At 44.5% G+C, this 24,851-nt stretch overlaps 1 protein-coding gene across 1 annotated transcript in view; it reads right to left on the reverse strand.

Moving 5' to 3' along the window:
- SYN2 (synapsin II) overlaps positions 1–24,851 on the reverse strand; it is a 192,363-nt gene that overhangs the window by 83,213 nt on the left and 84,299 nt on the right. The window contains exons 4-5 of the mRNA XM_059856135.1: positions 21,256–21,412; positions 1,690–1,779 (exon numbers count right to left, since the gene is read on the reverse strand). Of these exons, the coding sequence (XP_059712118.1) occupies positions 1,690–1,779; positions 21,256–21,412 (247 nt within the window). The remainder of the gene's footprint in view (positions 1–1,689; positions 1,780–21,255; positions 21,413–24,851) is intronic.

Raw genomic sequence — 24,851 nt, forward strand, 5'->3', positions numbered from 1 at the left:
ACGTTCCAGACAGGTTTTAACTAAATTGTTCAGCAGTTCAGTTGGAAAATCCATGTTGTTTTTGCAGAGAACAGCAGAGGTGGGAATGCAGTGGAATAAAGGGAGCTGATTGCTGAGGGAAAGGCTGTAGGTATGACTCAAGCAGCAACGAGTTCAAAAGCCTCACAGCGCTTTCTGTGATCAGTCTGGGATGAATGTTTCTGTTTCAAGAAGTGTTTCATTAAAGCAGCTCTGTTTTTTTCACAAAAGAATGGAATCTTTGTTTGTTTACCTTGCATTGCCTAAAGCCTCAGCACAAATCAGCAGATGGTGAAAGGAGAACCTCTGGCAGGCTCAGCTGACCCTCAACTCCCAGAGAGGGAATCTGGGGCTTTTTCCCTCTCCCCACGTCCCCCTGAGCTGGTTTGCACTGGAGGGGGGGACAGCTCCACGTTCCCATTTGGGGAACAAAAAGGGAAGGAAAAAAAAAGCGAGAGGAATACCAAATAAAAAAATAAATTTTAAACTGTAGTTGCCAAATTCTGCATCAACAAATGCCAGCGAGGCCAGCTGCTGATAAAGTGATGAGAACCCAAAAGAAAATAACATGATGTGGTTCCAGTGCAGCATCAGAAGACTCTGATTTCCAGATCATCTTACAACCCACTCCAGAAATTCAAACAAAATGTTGTCTGGTACCACACTGCCTGATTATTTCCCAAGCCACAAAGTTCCAGATGCTTTCTTTGGGAGGAATAAAACCAAACAAATGGGTGTCATCACAGGCAGCTCTTGCAGCAGTTCTCAGTGGCAATGCAATTCCCAAATGGATTCATTTTCTCCACATTAACACTCATTACCATAGAAATATGTAAAAAAAAAATTACTTGGCTGTGGAGAACGACATTTAAAAGTTAAAAAAAAAAGAGGAATAACCTATAAGTTCTGGCTTTAATGAGCAATGTAGAGGAATGAAGACAGGGAAAACCACTCACAGGGTTGCTACCCTCAGAAAAATATGCCATATAAACCTATAAGTCTGAAACATTAGTTCTTGTCCCAAAATGAAATGTTCCTTGTTCCTATGGACTGCAGTTTAGCAGTGCCCCCCAAAGTCCTGCTTTTTTCAATACAATGACAGCCAATCTCAAGTTTGAAGGATCCCTTAAAGGTCACTGTGTCCCACTCCCTGCTCCTCACTGCTGCCCAAAACAGAACCACACCTAAAACCATCACCCAGTGCTCCTGGGGCTCTGTCAGGCTCAGCTGTGTCATCTGCTGCCTCTGGAGCACTGGCAATCAGTGTTAGCCCAGCTGCCTGAGGACCACAGGTCACAACCAGCCTGGTTTGGCCTGAGTTTGGCATCACCTCCAAAGGCAACACACTCTGGGAGTGCACCAGGAAGGAAAACTGGGGGGAAAACCAACCATGGGAGTGACTCCTGCACTTTCAGAGCTGTTCAGTGCCTTTGTAGGCATTTAATGTCTCTGAGATCTGCAGCTGGGCAGCTGAAAAGTGACCACTGTGCCATGTGAGCACGCTCCAGCTCACCATCAGAGGGATTTCAAGTGCTCACCCTGTCCCACCCCCCTCCAAAGCTGCCAAAAAGGCTTCTGGAGCATGCAGTGAATGGAGGAAAGGGGGCTGTGTCCCCCAGTCCCTGTTTCAGAGGCACAGGGAGCAGGTTTAGCACTGCTGCTTGCACCTACCATCTCCTTGTGGTTTGGGTAGAACGTCTGCTCGATCAGAGGGAACTTCTCTGGGCCCAAGGCTTTGTAGACAGACACCAGCTGGGCAAACTGCAAAAGAAAGCAGAGCAAAGCAAAGCTCAGGAGAGGAACCACACTGTGCCCACATGAGCCCCTGCTCAGGACGTTTTGCTTCTTGTCTTGGGTGTTTGATGAACTCAGCAGATCCAGGGGTGCATCCCCTCTCCTCCTCCTCCTCCTCCTCCTCCTCCTCCTCCTCCTCCTCCTCCTCCTCCTCCCCCAGCCCTTTAATCCACCCAAGCTGCGACTTCATGTACAGCCAAACACAGAAAAACACCTTGAAAAGTTGAACCCTCCCAGGTGCAGGAGATGAAATAAGGTGAATACTGGATTTCAGATATCTCATTGTCTGTATGCTTGAAGGGGATTCTGCAATGATAAAATCATTGTAATTTTGCCTTTTCTGTCCTCTTAAACCTAAAGCCCAGGCACATTCACCATTCATTTCGTGGCTGGCACCTCCCTGACATTGATTTGGCAGTGCTGGCAAAGAGACAAAAGTAACTGTGCCATGCCAACAGGGCAGGTGAGGAACAGACTGGAGGAGTTTCATCTCTTGGGCTGCAGCCACCAGCCATTCCCACATGGCCATCCTTGGGTGGGGTGATTTAAACTGCTCCCTGTATGCCATTCCTATTCATGTTTTTTACAGAATATTCTGATATAAAACCATTTGTTATATCAGAATATTCTTGTCCCACCACCAAAGATGGGGCTGATTTAAACTGCTCCCTGTATGCCATTCCTATTGATGTTTTTTACAGAATATTCTGATATAAAACCATTTGTTATATCAGAATATTCTTGTCCCACCACCAAAGATGGGCCTGATTTAAACTGCTCCCTGTTGTGCCATTCCTACACATATTTTCTATCAAATATTCTGATATAACACGTGGCCATTCTTGCTCCACCACCAAAGATAGGGATGATTTAAACTGTTGCCTGTTATGCCATTCCTGTTGATGGTTTCTATAGAATATTCTGATATAAAACATTGCCATTCTTGATTTAAACTGCTCCCTGTTATGCCAATCCTATTGATGATTTTATAGACTATCCTGATATAACACCATGTGTTACATCAGAAAATTCTTGCCCCACCACCAAAGATGGGGGTGATTTAAACTGCTCCCTGTTATGCCATTCCTATTCATCTTCTCTATATCATATTCTGATATTAAATATGGCCATACTTGGATGGGGATGATTTAAACTGCACCACGTGTTTCATCAGAATATTCTTGCCCCACCATCAAAGATGGGGCTGATTTAAACTGCTCCCTGTATGCCATTCCTATTGATGTTTTTTACAGAATATTCTGATATAAAACCATTTGTTATATCAGAATATTCTTGTCCCACCACCAAAGATGGGGCTGTTTTAAACTGCTCCCTGTTATGCCATTCCTATTCATGTTTTTTACAGAATATTCTGATATAAAACCATTTGTTATATCAGAATATTCTTGCCCCACCACCAAAGATGGGGTGATTTAAACTGCTCCCTGTTATGCCATTCCTATTTATGCTTTTTATAGAATATTCTGAGATAACACGTGGCCATCCTTGGATGGGGTGATTTAAACTGCTCCCTGTATGCCATTCCTACTCATGTTTTCTATAGAATATTCTGATATAAAACCACGTGTTATATCAGAATAATCTTGTCCCACCACCAAAGATGGGGATGATTTAGACTGCTCCTTGTTATGCCATTCCTATTCATGCTCTCTATAGAATATTCTGGTATAAAACACAGCCATTCTTGCCCCACCACCAAAGATGGGGATGATTTAAACTGCTCCTTGTTATGCCATTCCTGTTCATGCTCTCTATAGAATATTCTGATATAAAACATTGCCATTCTTGATTTAACCTGCTCATGGTTTAAACTGCTCCCTGTTATGCCAATCCTATTGATGATTTTATAGAATATCCTGATATAACACCATGTGTTACATCAGAATATTCTTGCCCCACCATCAAAGATGAGGGTGATTTAAACTGCTCCCTGTTATGCTATTCCTATTCATGTTCTCTATATCATATTCTGATATTAAATATGGCCATACTTGGATGGGGATGATTTAAACTGCACCACGTGTTACATCAGAATATTCTTGCCCCACCACCAAAGATGGGGCTGATTTAAACTGCTCCCTGTTATGCCATTCCTATTGATGTTTTTTACAGAACATTCTGATATAAAACCATTTGTTATATCAGAATATTCTTGCCCCACCACCAAAGATGAAGATGATTTTAACTGCTCCCTGTTATGCCATTCCTATTTATGTTTTTTATAGAATATTCTGAGATAACATGTGGCCATCCTTGGATGGGGTGATTTAAACTGCTCTCTGTAAGCCATTCCTACTCATGTTTTCTATAGAATATTCTGATGTAAAACCACATGTTATATCAGAATAATCTTGTCCCATCACCAAAGATGGGGATGATTTAGACTGCTCCTTGTTATGCCATTCCTATTCATGTTCTCTATAGAATATTCTGGTATAAAACACAGCCATTCTTGCCCCACCACCAAAGATGGGGATGATTTAAACTGCTCCTTCTTATGCCATTCCTGTTCATGCTCTCTATAGAATATTCTGATATAAAACATTGTCATTCTTGATTTAACCTGCTCATGATTTAAACTGCTCCCTGTTATGCCAATCCTATGGATGATTTTATAGAATATCCTGATACAACACCACGTGTTACATCAGAAAACTCTTGCCCCACCACCAAAGATGGGGGTGATTTAAACTGCTCCCTGTTATGCCATTCCTATTCATGTTCTCTGTAGAATATTCTGGTATAAAACATGGCCATCCCTGGATGAGGATGATTTAAATTGCTCCCTGTTATGCCATCCCAGTTCATGTTTTCTATAGAATATTCTGATATAACATTCCTTTAAAGCTCCCATGACACACCTTGCCCACCTGCACTCTGCACTGCAGCAGCTTCTCACAGGACATTCTCATGCAAACCAAGAGAACCCTTTATTAAACAGAGATGGTTTGGGGGCTGTTCCCTGTCTCTGCTGAGCAGACACCTGTCCTCTGGTGACATTTGGGACAGGAAATGCCCCCTGGGCCCGGGCTGAGGGCTCCAGGGAGCAGGAGGCTCTGGCAGCCCGAGGGCAGAGCAGTTCCAGGGCTCCCCAGGCTGGCTTGGCTGTGCCTGTGATGTGCTCAGCTGTCACCGTGCCAGCATGGGACACAAACAACTCAGCACAACACTGAACAGTGGGATTTGCTGCTTGCAAACAGCACAATGGAACTCTGTCCATAATGCAGATAAAACACCTACTCTGAGGAGAGGCTCGGGGGGCAGGGAGAGCAAAAAAAAGGGAAAAAAACCCAACCCATGAAAGCTTTGCTTGCATTTCCAGCTGGCTGAGAGGACTTGTTTAATTTAGTGGTGTTTACTTAGGTTTGGTAAAACACATCTTTAAATTTGGGAGGCCAGTGGAAAATACCTTAATGATGAGAAGTCTTCACCAAAAGCCCAAGGAATTGGAGCTGGGCTGTGGGCTGTGCAAACCAGGCCTCAAGGGAAGGAAATATTCTCACAGCTACCAAAATAAGGTGGTTTGTGAGGGAAATTCCTGACAGCTTACTCAATATTTCACTTCTGATGCAAGAGCCAAATGCCAAATACTGACCATTAAATACATGATTTTGGCCAAGCCATTGTTAGGTTTAAATAAATCTATTCACCTATCTTTATGTAAAAACCACCAAAGAAAAAATAAAATCACATGATTGTGTTTCCTGTGATTCTTTCCCTACTTTCTTTTCCATTTTCACTGTGAGGGAGAGGAAGACCCTGAGAAAATGACATTTTTTTGTAGGGGTTGTGTCATTCATGCAAGAGGTAAGAAAGCTGTCGTTGATATTAATTGCTGGCAAATGCTTGTTAAGTTAAAATAACATAGTATCAACCACAGAAAACAGACATGTATCACTCCAAAGGGTCCTCTAATGCACTAATTCAGGAAACAGCAGGTAGGAAAAGCAGGTTTGAGCTTTTGAGGCAGAAGAGAGAAATCTCTCCAAGTGCCACAGCTGGGGGAGGATTTATCCTTTCCCCTGCTGAGATGCTGCTTCACCTCCATGTCTTCAGATCTGGGAATCTCCTGTCAATAATTTCCCCTCCCAAAATGCAACCTGATAAATTCAGCCCAAATTCACCCCAAATTTCAGCATTCTAACTGTACATCCATACATTGCCATAAATCCATTTTATTTTCCTTGATTGCTGCTGGTCTATTGATAAAGAAGAATTTCATTTAAGTTTTAATGACCTTCTATCAATTTTTAAGTGGGATTTGGATTATATATTTTTATATTTTCCTTTTCAGCAGCTGAACACCAGTCCTGGGCAGGAGCATCATCTTTTTAGATGATAAATTACTGAATTATCCAATCCAATGTCAAATGTTTACAGACATGGGATGTTCATGAAATGGAAAATATTAACAGAGCCAGTGAAATATTTTATATGGATATCAAAACCCATAATCATCTAAAAGCCCCCCAACACCCAGAGGTTAATATTTCAGCAGAAGTCATTTTTACATCTTAAGAAAAAACCCAAGAAAGTGGAAAAAAAATTCTCAGTTTAGCAAGCTGAATTTACTTCTCATTTTTCAATTTTGCATCTTGTTTTCAGTCAAAAAGGGATATCCTCAGGTACAGCTTACAGTTTGCAGATTATTATTTTAAAGGGAAAATGTTGGGTTTTGCAGCATTTGTTGCAATGTCAGCTCTTTCCTAGTCAGGATGAAATCCTCCCACACCCAGGATTGTTCCTTTAGAACAGAACAGGACAGTGACAGCTGAGCTTTTCCTCCTCTCCAACAAGGTGTGACAAGAGGAGAAATATTTAGTCAAAAAAACCCCACTTGTTCCCTTTGATTTTGTATCAAATCTTCCTGGGGTTTCACCACCCCAAGAGAGGAACTCTAAATGGGACTGCACAGGTGGTGCTGTAACCAAGCAGGAGTTACCAAAAACACCTTTGCTGCCTTCATAAAGAGCCAGATCATTCCCTTGCTTGAGTTAGCTCCCTGAGAGGAGTTAAAATGTGCTGAATTCCATCTCTGCCCCCCTGAGGGGCTGGGGTTTGTTCCTGGGCAAACCACACCAGCTCCTCCCTCAGAGACAACCAGGTATGATATTTCAAACCAATTCCTGCTGATGGTGCTGCCTCTGATTCCAGAGAGCTGCTAACCCCTCTGGCCAGGCTGCAGGATCTGTGGCACTGCCCCTTGCAGGGGGGAATTTCCTGGGATGTAGGAATTTCACAGGGTTTTAGCTCCAGGAATGGCATTTCCCTCACCTGTTCCCTGCTCAGGCAGGAGCCCCGGGCTGTGGGTGTTACTGAGCCAGTTCTGGCAGAGATTTCCCTCTTTTGAGGGCTCCAAACCTGTCCTTTCCACAAGCTGAGAACTCCTGCTGGCCATCTGGGGCTTCATGGGAGCTGGAACAAGAGCCAGCCTCTCTGGGCAGCCTGTTCCACCCATGCAGAGGAGATGGCATCCTCTGGGAGCTGGGAAAACTTGGATGGGTGAACACTTCTTCAACCTGTCCCATTAAAAAACCCCACTTTCAGCTGAGATTTAACTCATCTCTGGCTGCTCTGAGGTGTTGGGCTCATCTCAAGGGTGAAGAAATTCCATGAAATAAAAAATATTCCACTTTTCCTCTGGGTGCCCAGCTCTAAACTTGCCTCCTTCCAAATGCATTAAAGAGGATCAGAATTTGTGACTGAAGTTAATTTTTCTGGTGTGATCTCAGTGCTCACCAGGGATGGGGCCTCTGCCATGAGATTTTCCCTTTCCATGCACCAAGGGAAGGTCCCTTTGCCCCACAGTGACCTGCACAGGGCCCCTGGAGGGTCTGCAGGCTTGGTTTGCATTATGGGCTGGGTATGTTACAATTGTAGGGATTTAACAAAGAAAATGACACATTGACTTCTTCATCTCCTCAGATGGCACCAGGAAAAATGACCTGAAGTCTATTTTCAGGCTGAAATGTCCCTATTCAGGCTGAAATGTCCATTTCCAGGCTGAAATGTCCATTTCCAGGCTGAAATGTCCATTTCCAGGTTGAAATGTCCCTATTCAGGCTGAAATGTCCATTTCCAGGCTGAAATGTCCATTTTCAGGCTGAAATGTCCCCTTCCAGGCTGAAATGTCCCTATTCAGACTGAAATGTCCATTTTCAGGCTGAAATGTCCATTTTCAGGCTGAAATGTCCCCTTCCAGGCTGAAATGTCCATTTTCAGGCTGAGGCTCAGAATTGTGGCTGGTCACTCCATAAAGGCTGAGTTATCTTGTGAGAGTGAGAGATGAAGCACACAGAGGGGTCCTTGGGGCCAACAAACTGAGACAGAAACCTTTGAGACCCGTCAGAGGGAGGAGGAATGGAGCAGCTGTGTGGAAAGGGCTGGAAGGACACATTTGACACATGTTCAATCAACTTTGGCCGAGATGTTTCACTATATCTGCATTTTAATATTAAATTTCTGTACTTTAAATATGATCATCACCTGGGAAGCATCTGTGTTACCTTTTTGTGCCCTCCAAGTGCTTCTTGGTTGAGACTGGTGAACATTTCTTCTCTCACACCAGAGCAAACCCTGGGTGCCTTCCCAGAGGGCTGAGTCCACACAGGTTTGCCACCTCACAGGAGGATGGAGGGGAGCAGACCCTGCCTGCAGCTGACACCCTCCTCTGCCTGCAGGAGCTGACACACAGCTCTGTACATTGTGTTTTAAGGCTTACAAGCAAATATTGTACTCAAAATAAGAAAACATTGTTGTAACCAAAAGTATGTGTGCTTATTTAATTATATAATTAAATAGAACTGCTGCCAATGTGCTTTTGCTCTGTGTAATTAGTCAAAAAACTTATTTTATAAGTTGTACCATTAAGTTCTTAGTCTACTGCCTAAAATGTGAGCTGCTGGCACCTTCCCATTGTCATCTAAAACTAATGCTAAAAAATAAAACAACTCAAAGCACGTTCCCAGCAGTCCCATCCTATTTGTAATTTGTACACAGCCCCCAGCCAACCACACCCAAAGCCCACCCAGACCTTGGCACTGCCACTGAAGGGGGAAACAGCTCCTAAAAATCAGTTTGGGCACGAGCAGAGTGCAGGGGAGATGGGAACTGGAACAGAACTCGGTGCTCCTCCAGTGGTTTTCACCAGTGATGAAGAGAGGGAGATGGGGATTTGGGGTGATGGTTGAAAAATCCCAATTTCTCGTGGAGTGCAACTGCTTATATACTTCTTCTGGGAAGACCAGTAATGTTTTACTACAGTGATTGGCTTAGTCATCACATAAACAAATTGAAACATTTTAAACATCTCTTGCTTGCAGAAGTCTGATGCAATTTTGTTTTTCCTGGTAAACCCCTCTTGTGGTGGTGTTTGAGAGTCCCCAGGACGAGGTGAGAGATGAGAATCTTGACTCTATGTTTCAGAAGGCTGATTTACTATTTCATGATATGATATGATATGATACTGTATGATATTGTATGATATATGATATGATATGATATGATATGATATGATATGATATGATATGATAAGAAAATGATGTACTAAAACGATACTAAAAAAAGAAAAAAGAAACATCAGAAAGTTAAAAAGACAATAATAAAAAACCTGTGACAAACTCAGAGAGCTCAACACAACTGGCTGGGATTGGTCTTCAAGTAAAAACAATTCACATGAGACCAATCAAAGATGCAGCTGTTTGTAAAGCATCTCTAGACTACATTCTACAGCCATCAAATAGTTATTGTTTACATTTCTTTTCTGAGGCTTCTCAGGAGAAAAATCCTAGCAAAAGGATTTTTCAGAAAATATGTCAGTGACACCCTCTGATTGAGTCCTCTTGCAATCTTGATTTAACCCTCACAGCTCTGCTTGCTCTTGCCAAGGCATCCTGTTACCAAATCTCTTACTCTAGTGAGGTCCAAAGTCCACCATGTGTCTTGTGTCCCAGTGTCCCAGTGGTTGTCCAGCAGGACCCAAAGCCAGCACTGCGGGACTGGGGATGCAGGGATTGCTCCCACGGACCCTGCCCGGTGAGTTCTGTGCCAAGGGGAGAGGTTCCTGAGGCTGGGCAGCCCAGCCTGCACGAGAGCCCCCGAGGGGGTCACCCCCAGGGCATCTGTGTCCCTCTGAGATGACATCTGTCCCTGGTGCCCTTTCCCCTGGAGCCCTGCCCAGCAGCAGCATCTCCCCTGTCGCTGTCGAGGTGGTCACGACACAAAGCAGAGACCACAGGCAGTCTCAGCTGGCAACTTTTTGTTCCTGAACCTGGCTGATCTTTTATGCACTTTCCAATTGTTTATGCTTCTTCTTCCTTAACTATTGGCCACAACAAATCAACATAATTCTATTGGTGAGAATTTACGGTGACTTTACTTTCTAAAAATACTTCATCCAGCTGCAAAGTTCTTCTCTTTCTTCAATTCCTCGCTTCTCTTGGTCTCCTTGGTGACAGCCTTGGAGAGAGCTCCTTATCAGCTTCTTCTTCTCACTTTTTCAGCTAACAGGCCCGTTGTTAGCCCCTTCCACACTCCCCCTTGCCTTTGACTTCAGCTGAGAATTTTCTGGGGTTCTCACAGCACCTCCTGAGATGGAGCTGCTCAGCCCCTGGGGGCTGTGCTGGCCCTTCCCAGAGGGATTTGGGCTGTCTGCTCCAGCTGTCCAGACTTTCCAAGGGCATTTTCTGGGCTCCAGCACCTCCCCTGCAGCATGAGAAGTGCAATATGAGAGGCACAGCTCTCCCGCTGCTAATCACCATGTCATTAACTGCTGGGATATTTCCACATTAGAATTACAGCTGATGAGATGCAAACCATTAAGAGCTTCTACAGGATGCAAAAAAAAAAAAAAAGTATTAAATAAAAACCTCATGCCCTTGGAAGAGCTGCATGAACTGGCTTTCAAATTAGCAGAGTGCATCCATGGGAGAAAAATAAAAAGTTTTCTACAACAGTTGGAAAAAACAGGATTAAAAAAAAATCCCAAAAAACCAGAAAATGGTCACAGTCAGAGACGTAAAAACATCTCCTGGCTTGTAGGGTTGGGAAAGAAGGCATCTGGCAAGGACAGAACCCTTGGCTGGTGGAAGAGGCACTGACAAAATGTGTAAACATTGAGGAAAGCGAGATTCAAGGAAGGCATGTGGATTAAAATGAAGGAAAACAGCCTATGAGCAGAAAGGGGTAGAACACACATCAAACATGCCTGGTGTACAAGGATTAGCAATAGGTAATCCCATGAGGTCTAGACTGAGAGGCCTTCTGGAGCCCTTTATTTGGAATGAAAATTGAGAGAGGGAAAAAGTTTGTGGGAGTGAGAGGCTCTGGGTGCTCCTTCCTGGGTGCTCTTCCAGCAGTGAGGAAATGCTGAATACAAAATACTTTATTCCACTGCTGTGGGAACAGGGAGTTCAGGGCTCTGACCAGGGAAACCTTTGTGCTGTTGTTTATTTTGATGGCCTTGTGCTTAAGCACTTGTCAGAAGGGTTTGGGGCTCACGGTGACAGAAAGAGATCTCCTTCTTTGTGGGGAGTTTTACAGATGAGGGCCAGTTCAAACAGGGTTTCCATAAAAATACTGAATTCAGTGACACTTGTAGAGGAAGGAATCAGTGGTGGGTTTCCAGGGTGGGTTTCCAGGGTGGGTTCCCAGATTGGGTTTTCAGAATGGGTTTCCATGGTGGATTTCCATGGTGGGCTTCCAGGGTGGGTTTTCAGAATGGGTTTCCAAGGTGGGTTTGAGGGTGGATTTCCACAGTGGAAATTTCCAGGGTGGATTTCCAGGGTGGAGATTTCCAGGGTGGATTTCCAGGGTGGATTTCCAGGGTGGAGATTTCCAGGGTGGATTTCCAGGGTGGAGATTTCCATGCTGTAATTCCATAGTGGATTTGCATGGTGGATTTCCAGGGTGGGTTTCCCTGGTGGATTTCCAGGGTATTTTTCCACATTGGATTTCCACAGTGGGTTTCCAGGGTAGATTTCCAGGGTGGATTTCCAGGTGGAGATTTCCAGGGTGGAGATTTCCGGGGGGGGGGTTGCCATGTTGGATTTCCAGTGTGGATTTCCAGGGTGGTTTTCCACGCTGGATTTCCATGGTGGGTTTTGAGGGTGGGTTTCAAGGGTAGATTGCCAGGGTGGATTTCCATGATGGGTTTCCATGGCGAATTTCCAGGCTGGAGATTTCCAAGGTGGAATTCCATAGTGGATTTGCATGGTGGGTTTCTATGATGGATTTCCAGGGTGGAGATTTCCAGGGTGGTTTTCCATGGTGGAAATTTCCAGGGTGGTTTTCCAGGCTGGATTTACAGGATGGGTTCCCAGATTATGTTTCCAGGGTGGATTTCTAGGGTAGGTTTCCAGAGTGGGTTTCCAGGGTGGAGATTTCCAGGGTGGATTTCCCTGGTGGGTTTCCAGGGTGGGTTTCCAGTGTGGATTTCCATGGTGAAGATTTCCAGGGTGGTTTTCCACATTGGATTTCCAGGGTGGAGATTTCCGGGGTGGTTTTCCATGGTGGAAATTTCCAGGGTGGAGATTTCCAGGGTGGGTTTCCAGGATGGGTCCCCAGAGTATGTTTCCAGGGTGGATTTCTAGGGTAGATTTCCACAGTGGGTTTCCAGGGTGGAGATTTCCATGTTGGGTTTCCATGGTAGTTTTCCAGTGTAGATTTCCAGGCTGGATTTCCGTGGGGGAGATTTCCAGAGTGGAGATTTCCAGGGAGGGTTGCCATGCTGGAATTCCAGGGTGGGTTTCCGTGGTGGGTTTCCATGGTGGGTTTCCAGGGTGGGTTTCCAGAGTGGGTTTCCAGCCTGGAGATGTCCAGGGTAGAGACTTCCATTTTGGGTTTCCATGGTAGATTTCCATGTTGGATTTCCAGGGTGGATTTCTATGGTGGTTTCCTATGGTGGAGATTTCCAGGTTGGATTTCCATGGTGGATTTCCAGGGTGGGTTTCCAATGTGGATTTTCAGGGTGGGTTTTCATGATGGGTTTCCAGAGTGGGCTTGCAGGGTGGGTTTCTAGAGTGTGTTTCCAGGTTGGATTTCTAGGGTAGGTTTCCTGGGTGGGTTTCCAGGGTGGCCAGGGTGGAGATTTCCATGGTAGGTTTCTATGGTGAGTTTCCATTGTGGGTTTCCAGGGTGCAATGCCACTCCTCAGACAGCAGCAGCCAACCCCTGCTAGGCCCAGCAGGGAAAGCCAGAGGACTCCTTGGGGTGGCTGATATCCAAGCAGGGATTTCACAGCATTTTAAACTGAGCCACCCACTAAAAACACCTCAGAGAGCAGGGATGGTGCTCAGACAGCCCAAAAAGAAACCAGGACACTTTGCATCCATCTCAGAGGGGGCTGGAGCTGAGGGTGGAAGTGGAATATCCAGGGATGCCAGAGGGGAATGGCAGTGCTGGTGGGAGCTGTGGAGATGAGAGAGAGGGAGAGGATGGGGTGGGGATTGCCCTGGTGGAGCCACCACCACAGGAGGGATTTTCCTGCATGGGAGACAGATTCCTGTGTCAGGAAGGGAAGTGTCACCCCCCTGAGTCTCCTCAGCTCTGAGTCACCACAGGCACACACTGAAGGAGCAGATATAACCTAGATTTTAACTGAAAAAATTATTTCCTAAGATAATTTTATAGGATTTATATAATACACGGGTTTCCTTTGTAATTACATATTAAGATTGCACAAGAAATCAAACCTAATTTCCATAATCTGGCCTTCAGGTGTGGATATTTGCCTTAACCAACCAAAGAGATTCTGAGTCTGTACTGTAGCAGAACCAGCAGATAATACAAAGGACTTGAAGCCCAGCTTTACAGTCCTGCTTTGAATATTAACTTACAGCCTCTGTTTGAAAACAGTTTCTCTCACTAGAAGGTAAGAAACAGTTAAAAATCCATTTGAATTTCCTGCCCCTAGAAATGGCCAATGCAATGAAAGTCTGCAATGGATGTCAGGAGTTCCCACTGCTGCTTTTTAGTGCAGAGGAGAACGGGGCAGAGTGGCAACAACCTACTACAGAATTCAGAGTGTACTCCAAAATTCTAGTTTTGCTTTAAATTGTCCTGATGGCAGTAAATGCTGGCCAAAGCAAAATACTCCCATACTCAGTTTCTATAGAAAGCACTTGAGAGTGCCTGCAAGGACTGATGAACACAGAGCTGAGAGAATTACTGGCTGTATGGAACAGAAAAATCATCACCACACTGAGATTTATTTATTATTTAAGGATCTCTGCTTTTTTGTTTTTTTTTTTTAAACAAGAAATTTCAAGTGGCCTTACTTATTTTAGGAAAGCAAAATCAGCAAGGAAGGCTGGAATATTCCCTCCCCATTCCAAGACTAGATTAAACTAAACCAGCTCTTATTCCCTCCCCATTCCAAGACTAGATTAAACTAAACCAGCTCTACAAAGAGGTGCAAAGAGCAAACACACTGCTAGGTTCAATGTGTTTAGATTTCTAGTTATGCATTTAAACTTATAACTGCAGTTATGAATTTTGCTCCAGTTCAATGTTCAAACCTGGTGTTAAATTGTCTTTTGACCAAAAAGCTCACAATGTTCTCACCCTCCCTCTGACACAGTTTGTGAATTTACTTTCAGCTCTTGCAGGACAAATCCATCAACTTTTGCTCTAAGTGGCAGACTGGGCAAGGAGGCCAAATCTTCACTGGCTGGCAGAGAATTAAAGCAGGTTTTATTCAGGTTTTTTTTCTTTTTTAAGCAGGTTTTTTGTTCTTAAGAAATTTCTGCTTGGAGGAAAAGCACCTGGAGATGCACAGGCCTCTGACTGCCCCTGAAACCTGTAAATCCAATATCCTCCTGTAAATCCAAAACTCCCATGGATAAGGGCCACAGAACTGGCCACTGGGGCAAACACTGGCTGTTGGGCACATGGAGTTTGATCCAGACACTGCCACAGTTCACATGGGGCTGTCCTAGCCCTGCCACTCACGTCCTGGTGCTCAGGAGCAGCTCTGCCCTGCCTGGGGCAGAAGGCAGCTCCTGCTGCAGCCCTGGGCAGGCAGAGGGAGCTCAGCAGGGAAAGGGCAGGACAAGGTCCCTGCAGCCCTCTGGCTGCCCTGCCCTCACCTGCCAGGGAGATCAATCTGGCCAGAGTGGCTGGAACCAGAAAGTTCAATGCTGATCTAGTGGGACACACAAAACTGACCAAAATACATCTCAGTGCTCCCAACATTCATCATGGTGGCACACATCAAATCTGGGTGTCCCTAAATGTCTTCCCTGTCTGAGCTGCATCCAGATTGCAGGGCAGCATTCTCCAGCCTTGAACTTTAACAAAATCCCCTCTGGCACATAAAGGAGAGCAATAACCAGCCAAATTCTACCCCATTGCTCAGCATTATTGTACAAATCTGACTTCTGCTAACCAGCACAGGATTTTCTTATGGGGAAATAAACATTTAGAATCTCTTTTTTTAAACCCAACATGGAATAGCACTGAAAATCTCCCAGGTTTACAGCAAATAGGTTTTCAAAATGCCTCTCTCCTTGCCCACATTCATTTTGTTTGTGGTTTGCTCAAGAGGATGCTTTGACACAAAATTGAGTCTCCTCTGCGTGGTTGTGTCTCCCATTAGCATAGCTTCAATAATTTGTGTCAACAGGAAGCTGGAAGGAACAGAGCTCATCTCTTTTTTTCTGCTCCTCCCTGCAGAGTCCTGACAAATGTCCTGCCAGTGCTCCAATCTGTTGCTCAAGATTTTTAGAGTATAACTGGGAGTGGAAAAAGCACAAGAGAGCAACTTGGAGCAGCAACACAGAGGAGAAAACAAGGTGGGGAAGAGCACTAGAAAGCATCAAATAGCAAGAAAGGGAAGTTGAAACAGACCTTCCAAGAAAGCAAGGTAAAAATAGAGAAGTTAAATGTCCAGTCCGAGCAGGAAGGGGAAGACAGACAAGCAGAAAAGCATCTGCAAAAGAAATGCAAAGCAGAACACAGCACATGAAGTCAGAGTTGTGTAAGCTTGGCAAGGGGAGCAAACCAAGGAAAATATCAACAAACTTGCAGAGAAGTGTTTGGCTGTCTGCTCTCAAACTGAAGGAAAAAGAAACAAACAACAACTGGGAGATTTCCAATCCTACCAGGTCTGAGGGAAAAAGCCATGCCCACCCTTCCCTCTCAAGGGCTGGGGCTGAGCAAGGAGGGAAATTTTGGCATAGCTGAGTGTTCTGTGGCACTTCTCTAACATTTAAAAACTTTGTTTGATTTATATATTTCTCTAACAATAAATCTCTACCGTGGGGCAGAGTGGGCCATCTGAAGAGGTTTCAGCACAAATGGGTTCCCATCTGTGTGGAGAACACCAGGACCTCCCAGCTCCCTTCACACTCTCCCAGGTATCCCTGCCTCCCTCCCTGGCTGCTTCCTCTGTTCCCACACCCCTGCAGTGCTGGAGCAGAGTGCCAGGAGAGCACTTCGATGGGGCCAAGCTGCTCAGCACCAGCTCCCATCCCTGCAGAGCCCCAGCTCAGCTCACCTGGGCTTCCCAATCCCCCAGGGACCCCCTCCACTCCCTCTTCCCCAAACACAGACCCTCCCAGCACCCTGGCAAGGGCCAGTTAGGGTCAGAGTGCTCACAAATGAGGCTGTGCCCCCTCCTTCAGCAGAGTGGATGTGTCACTGAGGCAGCAGCAGATCCCCGAAGCCCCCAGAGCCCCCCTGCAGCCTCCCAGGAGAGCAGATGTGCAGCCAGCTGCAGGGGCTGGGATGCTTTTCCTCTGCACTAAAGGAACCAGAGGTGCCCTGGTGGAACTGGGCTGGTTTTGGGAGGGGATTTTCCTCTTCAGCCCTGCACAGCTGCTGTGCACAAGTGCAGCAGCTCTGGGCTCTCTGCAGGCCTGGAAGGTTCAGCACTGTGAAGAAGCAGCTGCAAGCACCAGCCCAGCCCCTGTAATGCCTGTAATTATCACACCACAGCCAGGCTGAGCTGAAATAAAACCCAACCCTTGGTTCTATCAGCCTTGGACATCAAACCTTGCAGCCCCTGACAATTAAATCAGAGTTTGCCTGCTTGGTGTCACTCAACTCCAACCCCCTGCCTGACTCCACTCATCAGCAAGCTGCTGGACACAGAGGGGTGGGCAGGGAATAAACTGGGGTGCTCCAAAATTACTGCACCCCCATCACCAATATTTGCAGCTGAAGCTAAAATCCAGCAGGGTTCAACTGAAGGAAACCCTCCAGCAGGCAAGATTCACATCAACCATTACAAGAATGAATAAAATGGATGCATGCTGGAAGAATTCATTTTTTTTTAATTCAGCACAGGGCACTGGCAAATCACATTTTGTATTTTTTAAATACATGTTGTTTTGTTGGTTTTTTAAAAAATATTATTTCCCCAGTCTAAATAATGGGATTTTACCTAATGCTGCGAGCTCTGATATCATCCCCACATTTTGCAGTTCCTTCTGGCCTCCACAATTAATTCACATGGCTCCATAGAGCCACAGACTCATTTGGGTTGGAAAAGCCCTCTAGGATCACCCAGAGCAGGAACTGACCAGGAACTTCTAAGTCCTCCACTCACCCTTGTCCTGAAATTCCACATCCACGTGGAACTGAAATCTCAAATCCCCCCAGGGACAGTGACATCATGTACAATGGGAAAGTTTGCATAAAACTCCTAAGCCTCAGTTAAGGGAAGCCTCCCTTATTTCCTGAAGGACATTTTCTGAAGGAAAACAGATAATTTAAATGATATCAAGTATTAACTTTGGATTCACTTTTCATAAATGATTTACAGCAGGATCTGCACCCCATTAAACACGAGTAAAGCTGTGAGGAGAACTGGGAATCCTACAAGGACTGTGGATGTTTTTGCCTCCTCCTAACTCAGTGTAGCTGTAAATTGAACCAGTAAAATCCTAGTCTTGTTTGATGGGGTTATTTCATGCCCAAGACAATTCCTTTGCAACCTGCACTGGAACTTTCAAATGTTTAATGAGAATTCTTCAAGGAGAGCACGAACCTTAAAATGGTTCCACCACAGTTCTGCATGAGCTCAGCAATAAAGAGCTCAGCCTTTATTTACAAAAGTCATGCTTTCCCCCAGCTTTCTGCCATCCCTACTAGCACTGAAGTGAAATCCATGAATTTTCCATGAGCTAAGTGCTAAGTGTTGCCACAGAAGTGAAATAAGCCGAGTGCTGTAACAGCCCCACGCTCTGGACGCGTTTCAGAGCACGAACATCTCAGCACACACACTCATTCCAACGTTCCCTTCCACCTGGCTGCTCACAGCCCAGCTTCTCACAGGGCTCTGTAGTGCTCTGAGCTCCTGCTGTGCATTTGGAGGAGCTGTGCATGCCCTGACACCAGGGAACATGAGCTTTAATTCCTGCTCTCAGTTCATTCCTGGAGGTGTCCCACCACACCCCACCTTTCAATAATGCACTTCAGATCAAGCACAAATTTGTTCCCTGCCTATTGGCAAGTGCACAGAAAGCCAGAGTACAAAAAGAGCTCTCCTGCAAAATTAAGAGCAGGTGCTGCAGCTTGTGGCACAGAGTGTGAATGTGCCCTCAGAGCTGAAAAGATGTTCTGCACCTGGAGCTGTGTGCTCCTGACACACCAAACACCTGACACGGTGAAGAGCAGCAATTTGAAGCCCAAAGACCTTGTACATTGAGTTCCAGCTCCATTTTATCTGAGAGCCCTTTTATGACCAGTCTCACCTCCCTGACTTCCCCTCCTTCAGATCTACTCTACTCCCACTTTTGCTCTGATACAAGGAAGGCTCATTGCCCATGGCTGACTCAATAATTTCCCATCCTTTTAAGGCCCATTCCACTGCACACCCCCTTTTTCCCCCCTGCTGTTATCAAAGCTGGAATTCCCTTCTGCCACTCCACATTTTTCCTGCAGGAAAGTCAATCCATTTCTCATGAATTAGTAAAGATTGTTACTTATGGCTTTTTGTAGCATTCTGCTTCTCCTTTTTCCGTGGGGCTTTTGCACTTGAAATGTTTGTAGAGAGAACTTCCACAAAAATATCAGGGCACTGGTGTTGACAAAGGGATTGTGCAGGAAGAAATCCCTTCCATGCACTCAAGAGGGGGTTAACTGATGCCAAATTGATTAATTGATGCCAAATCCAAGCATGTCCCTGGCCATGGAGGGGCACAGTGGTTTTTACCCTCAGTTTTAGCAGGCAGCAGCAGACTGAGGATTGCATTCCCAGGCATCCACCACAGCTTTCAGCAGGGATTTCTCCCAGGCAGGGAGCACACACCAGATTGGTCCAACCAAACAAGGCAGATGATGGTGTTGGTAAAAGCAACAGCGCCTGGATTCTGCTGCAACATCTGAGCATCCATGAAGTTGGCTGAGTTAAGGGATTTTTACCCCTCAGGGTGTCTGTTCTGGAATGGCCAGGAATATCCTGAGTTGGAAGCAATCCACAATGGACATTGAAGTCCAGCTCCTGACCCTGCACAGGACATCCCAAAATCCCCCCATGGGCCATGAGTTCTTCCACTGAGGTCATCTCCCACATCTGGTGAGGATTTTGTGCTGCTCTGGGATATACACAGAGGTCTCTACATCTCCCAGCACCACCACCAGCACAAGGCAGGATATTAAAATTAAAATGTCAAACAAAGCCCTTGGTGTTTGTACAGAAATTATTTCTGTGCTCACACTAAAAGCTCACACTCCTCACTAGGACCCACCTGAAGGGCAGTGATAAAGTGATAAAAACACAGATATACACAGTCTGTAAGGAGGAATTATTCCTGACTTTTTATTGCATAGAAATGCTACTGGCTTTGCCTCCCCACCCAGCTTTATTGCACCCAGTGAATCAAAGCACTGGGAAATGCCACACAACTGGAAGATGTGGTGCACTAAAATAATGAATTCAGCAATGTACAGTGTGCACTGAGAAGCTGTGAATGCTCTATCAATTATTTATATAATCATTTTAACATATACCTCTTGCAGCTCACTTTATTATCCTTTTATGCTGCAGTTCACTGCAGCATAAAATGATAATAAAGTGAGCTGCAAGAGGTATATGTTAAAAACTGCTGACAATTGTTTGGAGGGATTTTCATAGGAAGTATTAAAAAATTAACGTCTTAGAGGCAATAAAATGTATTGTTGTAAAACTTCCCTGCAGTGGGAGAAATATTGACAACTGTTCTTTTCTTACCCAGATACCAGAGGGAAAAATGAAATTTTGGCTGTTTATGAGAAGTGGGATTTTTTTAAAGTTGTTTTAGCTGTTGGACAGTGGAATTGTAGGAGCAGGGACTGCACTGTGGATCAGCACCTTTTACAGCAGCACATTTTGCCTTGTTGCTGCTAATGTTTAATTCTTCATGAACCAAATGATCACCAAATTCCACCTCCATTTCTACAGAACTTGTCAAGAAAAACAGCATTGGCTTCTCCACTGGAACTGGCAAAGATCAGGGGCTCTCCAGGGTGCCTCAGTGCTCCGGGGGAGCTGAAAGGACCAAGGCCACCGCAGAGGCACAGGGTTATGAAAAGGGCTTTCAAACGAGGAAACGAGTCCCTTCACATGGCCTTGCTAAAGCATAGCCCCAAAAATTTCACAGGAATGAGGAGAACACTGGCTAGAGCCTGTTCAAATTATGTTCAAAACCACAAACATGAGAAATATTCTCAGCTTGCTTTTCCCAGACAAATTGTGAATAAACACTCTTTCCTCACTTGAGGAAGCGTGTTAGCAGTAGGGAGGCATTCCGTTGGATGCCTCACTTATTTCTCTACTTGTACTACAAAGATTTTTCCTCTCTGCCTCCACACTGGCTCTTTGAAAAAAAAAAAATTATGGAAATATCTTAGTTTGGTTTTTAATCCTTCCACTGTTTCATTGCTCAGCGAGGGAAGTTTGATAATCAACGTCCATGAAGGGGAGTGAAACCTGCATTGCAGCAGCTGAAATGCCAGGCCCAGGAAGTGTCTGGGTGCTGTGATTTAGCTTTTATGTTTTCAAATCCAGCTTAGGATTTAGCTTTTATGTTTTTCAAATGCTGTACTGCAGCAGGGTATAACTTTAAAACTCCATACAGAGTGTTAGTTACTGTCGGGTTTTGGTCAGACACAACAATTCCTCTCAATTGGGCCTGGAACTCAAGGACACCTCACTGCCTCAGGCCCCAAAAAGCAGAAATAAAAGTGAGTTTTGGGGGGAGCAAACTGGGGGTGAATGCCTTCATTCCCTGAGCTGGAATTGGAGCATTAACCCCTGATGTGTGAATGCCCAAAGTGATCACCGTGTGACAAACTCGTGCCCCTCGCCCACCTCGGGTGCAGCCTCTGGGGGCTGTGGCTGCCCAAGCTGGGCCTGCTGAAGGCTTTAACCCATCCCCACTTTATTCTCTGAACCTGCCTTGCCTCTGCTCTGGGCTCCCCAAAGGCAGCAGCAGCACTCACCACCCAGGGCTTGTCGCAGAAGTTGTAGATGGACTCGAGGGAGTTGACGCTGGGCACGCCGGCGTACTGCATGCCGATGATCAGGTTGCGGAAATCCTCGTTCTCCGCCATGCTGTAGGAGTGCTGCCGCACCAGCACGAAGTCGGGCCGGAACGACCTGCCAAAAACACCCGTCGTCATGGTAACCCACCAGCAAAGGGCTTCTCCTTCCACAGCAAGGTGGGCAGAGGGGGAAAATGGCTGGTGGGGGAGAAGGGAAGAGCTGGAAGAATATGGACGTCAAAGGGGAATGATAAAAGTTAGAGAGAGCCATGGTGGTTTCATGGAAAACACTCAAACCCAAGGGACAAAATGGAAAGAGCCATGATGGCTTCATGGAAAACACTAAACCAAAGAAAAATGATAAAAGATGGAAAGAGCCATGATTGGGTCCATGAAAACACTCAAACAAAAGGGAAAAAACTGAAAGAACCATGATTGGGTCCATGAAAACACTCAAACAAAAGGGAAATGACAAAGGATGGAAAGAGCCATGATGGCTCCATGAAAAACACTCAAATCAAAGTGAAAAAATGGAAAGAGCCATGATGGCTTCATGGAAAACACTCAAACCAAAAGGGAATGATAAAAGATGGAAAGAGCCATGATGACTCCATGAAAAACACTCAAACCAAAGGGAAAAAATGGAAAGAGCCATGATGGCTTCAAAGAAAACAATAAACTAAAGGGAAATGACAAAAGGTGGAAAGAGCCATGATAGCTTCTTGAAAGATGCTCAAACCAAAGGGAAAATATGGAAAGAGCCATGATATCTTCATGAAAAACACTCAAATCAAAGGGAAATGACAAAAGGTGGAAAGAGCCATGATTGGATCCATGAAAACACTCAAACCAAAGTGAAATTACAAAAGGTGGAAAGAGCCATGATGGCTCTATGAAAAACACTCAAACCAAAGGGAAAAAATGGAAAGAGCCATGATGGCTTCAAAGAAAACAATAAACTAAAGGGAAATGACAAAAGGTGGAAAGAGCCATGATGGCTTCATGAAAAACACTCAGACCAAAGGGAAAAAACTGAAAGAGCCATGATTGGGTCCATGAAAACACTCAAACAAAAGGGAAATGATAAAAGGTGGAAAGTGTCATGATGGCTCCATGAAAAACACCCAGACCAAAGGGAAAAATCTGAAAGAACCATGATTGGGTGCATGAAAACACTCAAACAAAAGGGAAATGACAAAAGGTGGAAAGAGCCATGATTGGGTCCATGAAAACACTCAAACAAAAGGGAAATGACAAAGGATGGAAAGAACCATGGTGGCTCCATGAAAAACACTCAAATCAAAGTGAAAAAATGGAAAGAGCCATGATGGCTCCATGGAAAACACTCAAACCAAAAGGGAATGATAAAAGATGGAAAGAGCCATCGTGGCTCCATGAAAAACACTCAAACCAAAGGGAAAAAAATGGAAAGAGCCATGGTGGCTTCAAAGAAAACAATAAACTAAAGGGAAATGACAAAAGGTGGAAAGAGCCATGATAGCTTCTTGAAAGATACTCAAACCAAAGGGAAAATATGGAAAGAGCCATGATATCTTCATGGAAAACACTTAAACGAAAGGAAAAAAATATGGAAAGAGCCATGATAGGCTCCATGAAAAACACTAAATCAAAGGGTAATGATAAAAGGTGGAAAGAGCCATGTGGCTTCATGAAAAACACTCAAACCAAGGTGAAAATATGGAAAGAGCCATGATGGCTCCATGAAAAACACTCAGACCAAAGGTAAAAAACTGAAAGAACCATGATTGGGTGCATGAAAACACTCAAACCAAAGGGAAATGATAAAAGGTGGAAAGAGCCATGGTGGCTCCATGAAAAGCACTCAAAACAAAGGGAAAAAATGGAAAGAGCTATAATGGCTTCAAAGAAAACAATAAACTAAAGGGAAATGACAAAAGGTGGAAAGAGCCATGATAGCTTCTTGAATGATACTCAAACCAAAGGGAAAATATGGAAAGAGACATGATATCTTCATGGAAAACACTTAAACCAAAGGAAAAAAAATATGGAAAGAGCCATGATAGGCTCCATGAAAAACACTAAATCAAAGGGTAATTATAAAAGGTGGAAAGAGACATGGGGCTTCGTGAAAAACACTCAAACCAAGGTGAAAATATGGAAAGAGCCATGATGGCTTCAAAGAAAACAAAAAACTAAAGGGAAATGACAAAAGGTGGAAAGAGCCATGATGGCTTCATGAAAAACACTCAGACCAAAGGGAAAAAACTGAAAGAACCATGATTGGGTGCATGAAAACACTCAAACAAAAGGGAAATGATAAAAGGTGGAAAGAGCCATGATGGCTCCATGAAAAACACTCAAATCAAAGTGAAAAAATGGAAAGAGCCATGATGGCTTCATGGAAAACACTCAAACCAAAGGGAAAAAATGGAAAGAGCCATGATGGCTTCAAAGAAAACAATAAACTAAAGGGAAATGACAAAAGGTGGAAAGAGACATGATGGCTTCATGAAAGATACTCAAACCAAAGGGAAAATATGGAAAGAGCCATGATATCTTCATGGAAAACACTTAAACCAAAGTAAAAATATGGAAAGAGCCATGATGGCTCCATGGAAAACACTCAAACCACAGGGAATTGATAAAAAGATGGAAAGAGCCATGATGGCTTCATGAAGAACGCTCAAACCAAAGGGAAAAAATGGAAAGAGCCATGATGGCTTCAAAGAAAACAATAAACTAAAGGGAAATGACAAAAGATGGAAAGAGCCATGATAGCTTCTTGAAAGATACTCAAACCAAAGGGAAAAAATGGAAAGAGCCATGATATCTTCATGAAAAACACTCAAATCAAAGGGAAATGACAAAAGGTGGAAAGAGCCATGATTGGGTGCATGAAAACACTCAAACAAAAGGGAAATTATAAAAGATGGAAAGAGCCATGATGGCTTCATGAAAAACACACAAACCAAAGTGAAAATATGGAAAGATATCTTCAAGGAATACACCGAACCAAAGGGAAATTATAAAAGATGGAAAGAGCCATGATGGCTTCATGAAAACCTGCAATGCCCTTAGTCTGTTCAGCATCCCCTCAATATTATTGGGGTTCTATTAAGAGAAGAGAGAAATTATCATGGATTTCAGGTTGTTCTCCTGCTGACAGATAAATCACATCTATAACCTCTGGGTACGTCCTTAGTCTCCAGCTTCTGAGCAGTGACCAGCTAGACTAAAGCAGGCAAAGGCCTCTGCCACAAACTTGGGCTTTTGGGGAACAATTTTTAAATTTTTTTTTTTTTTCGCAATTATTGTCAGGCTGTTTTAAGGATTGTAAGGGATGAAGCAGCCACATTGCTGACAAATGGAATCAGAACACAAGAAAGAGAATCACAACTGAATTTTTGATCAAGAGACTTGTCAAAATGAATTTTTTGACTTAGAGCTGCATTTCCCCCTCTTCTCTCTGGTATCTGACCAGCATCTCCCCTGCTGCTCCTGGTGGTTCCCTGCCTATCACCCTGAACCTTTGCCAACAATCTGACACCATCTGCACCTTACTCCAACTCTGA

Source organism: Haemorhous mexicanus, chromosome 11 (assembly GCF_027477595.1).
Source record: "Haemorhous mexicanus isolate bHaeMex1 chromosome 11, bHaeMex1.pri, whole genome shotgun sequence".
Classification (NCBI taxonomy): domain Eukaryota; kingdom Metazoa; phylum Chordata; class Aves; order Passeriformes; family Fringillidae; genus Haemorhous; species Haemorhous mexicanus.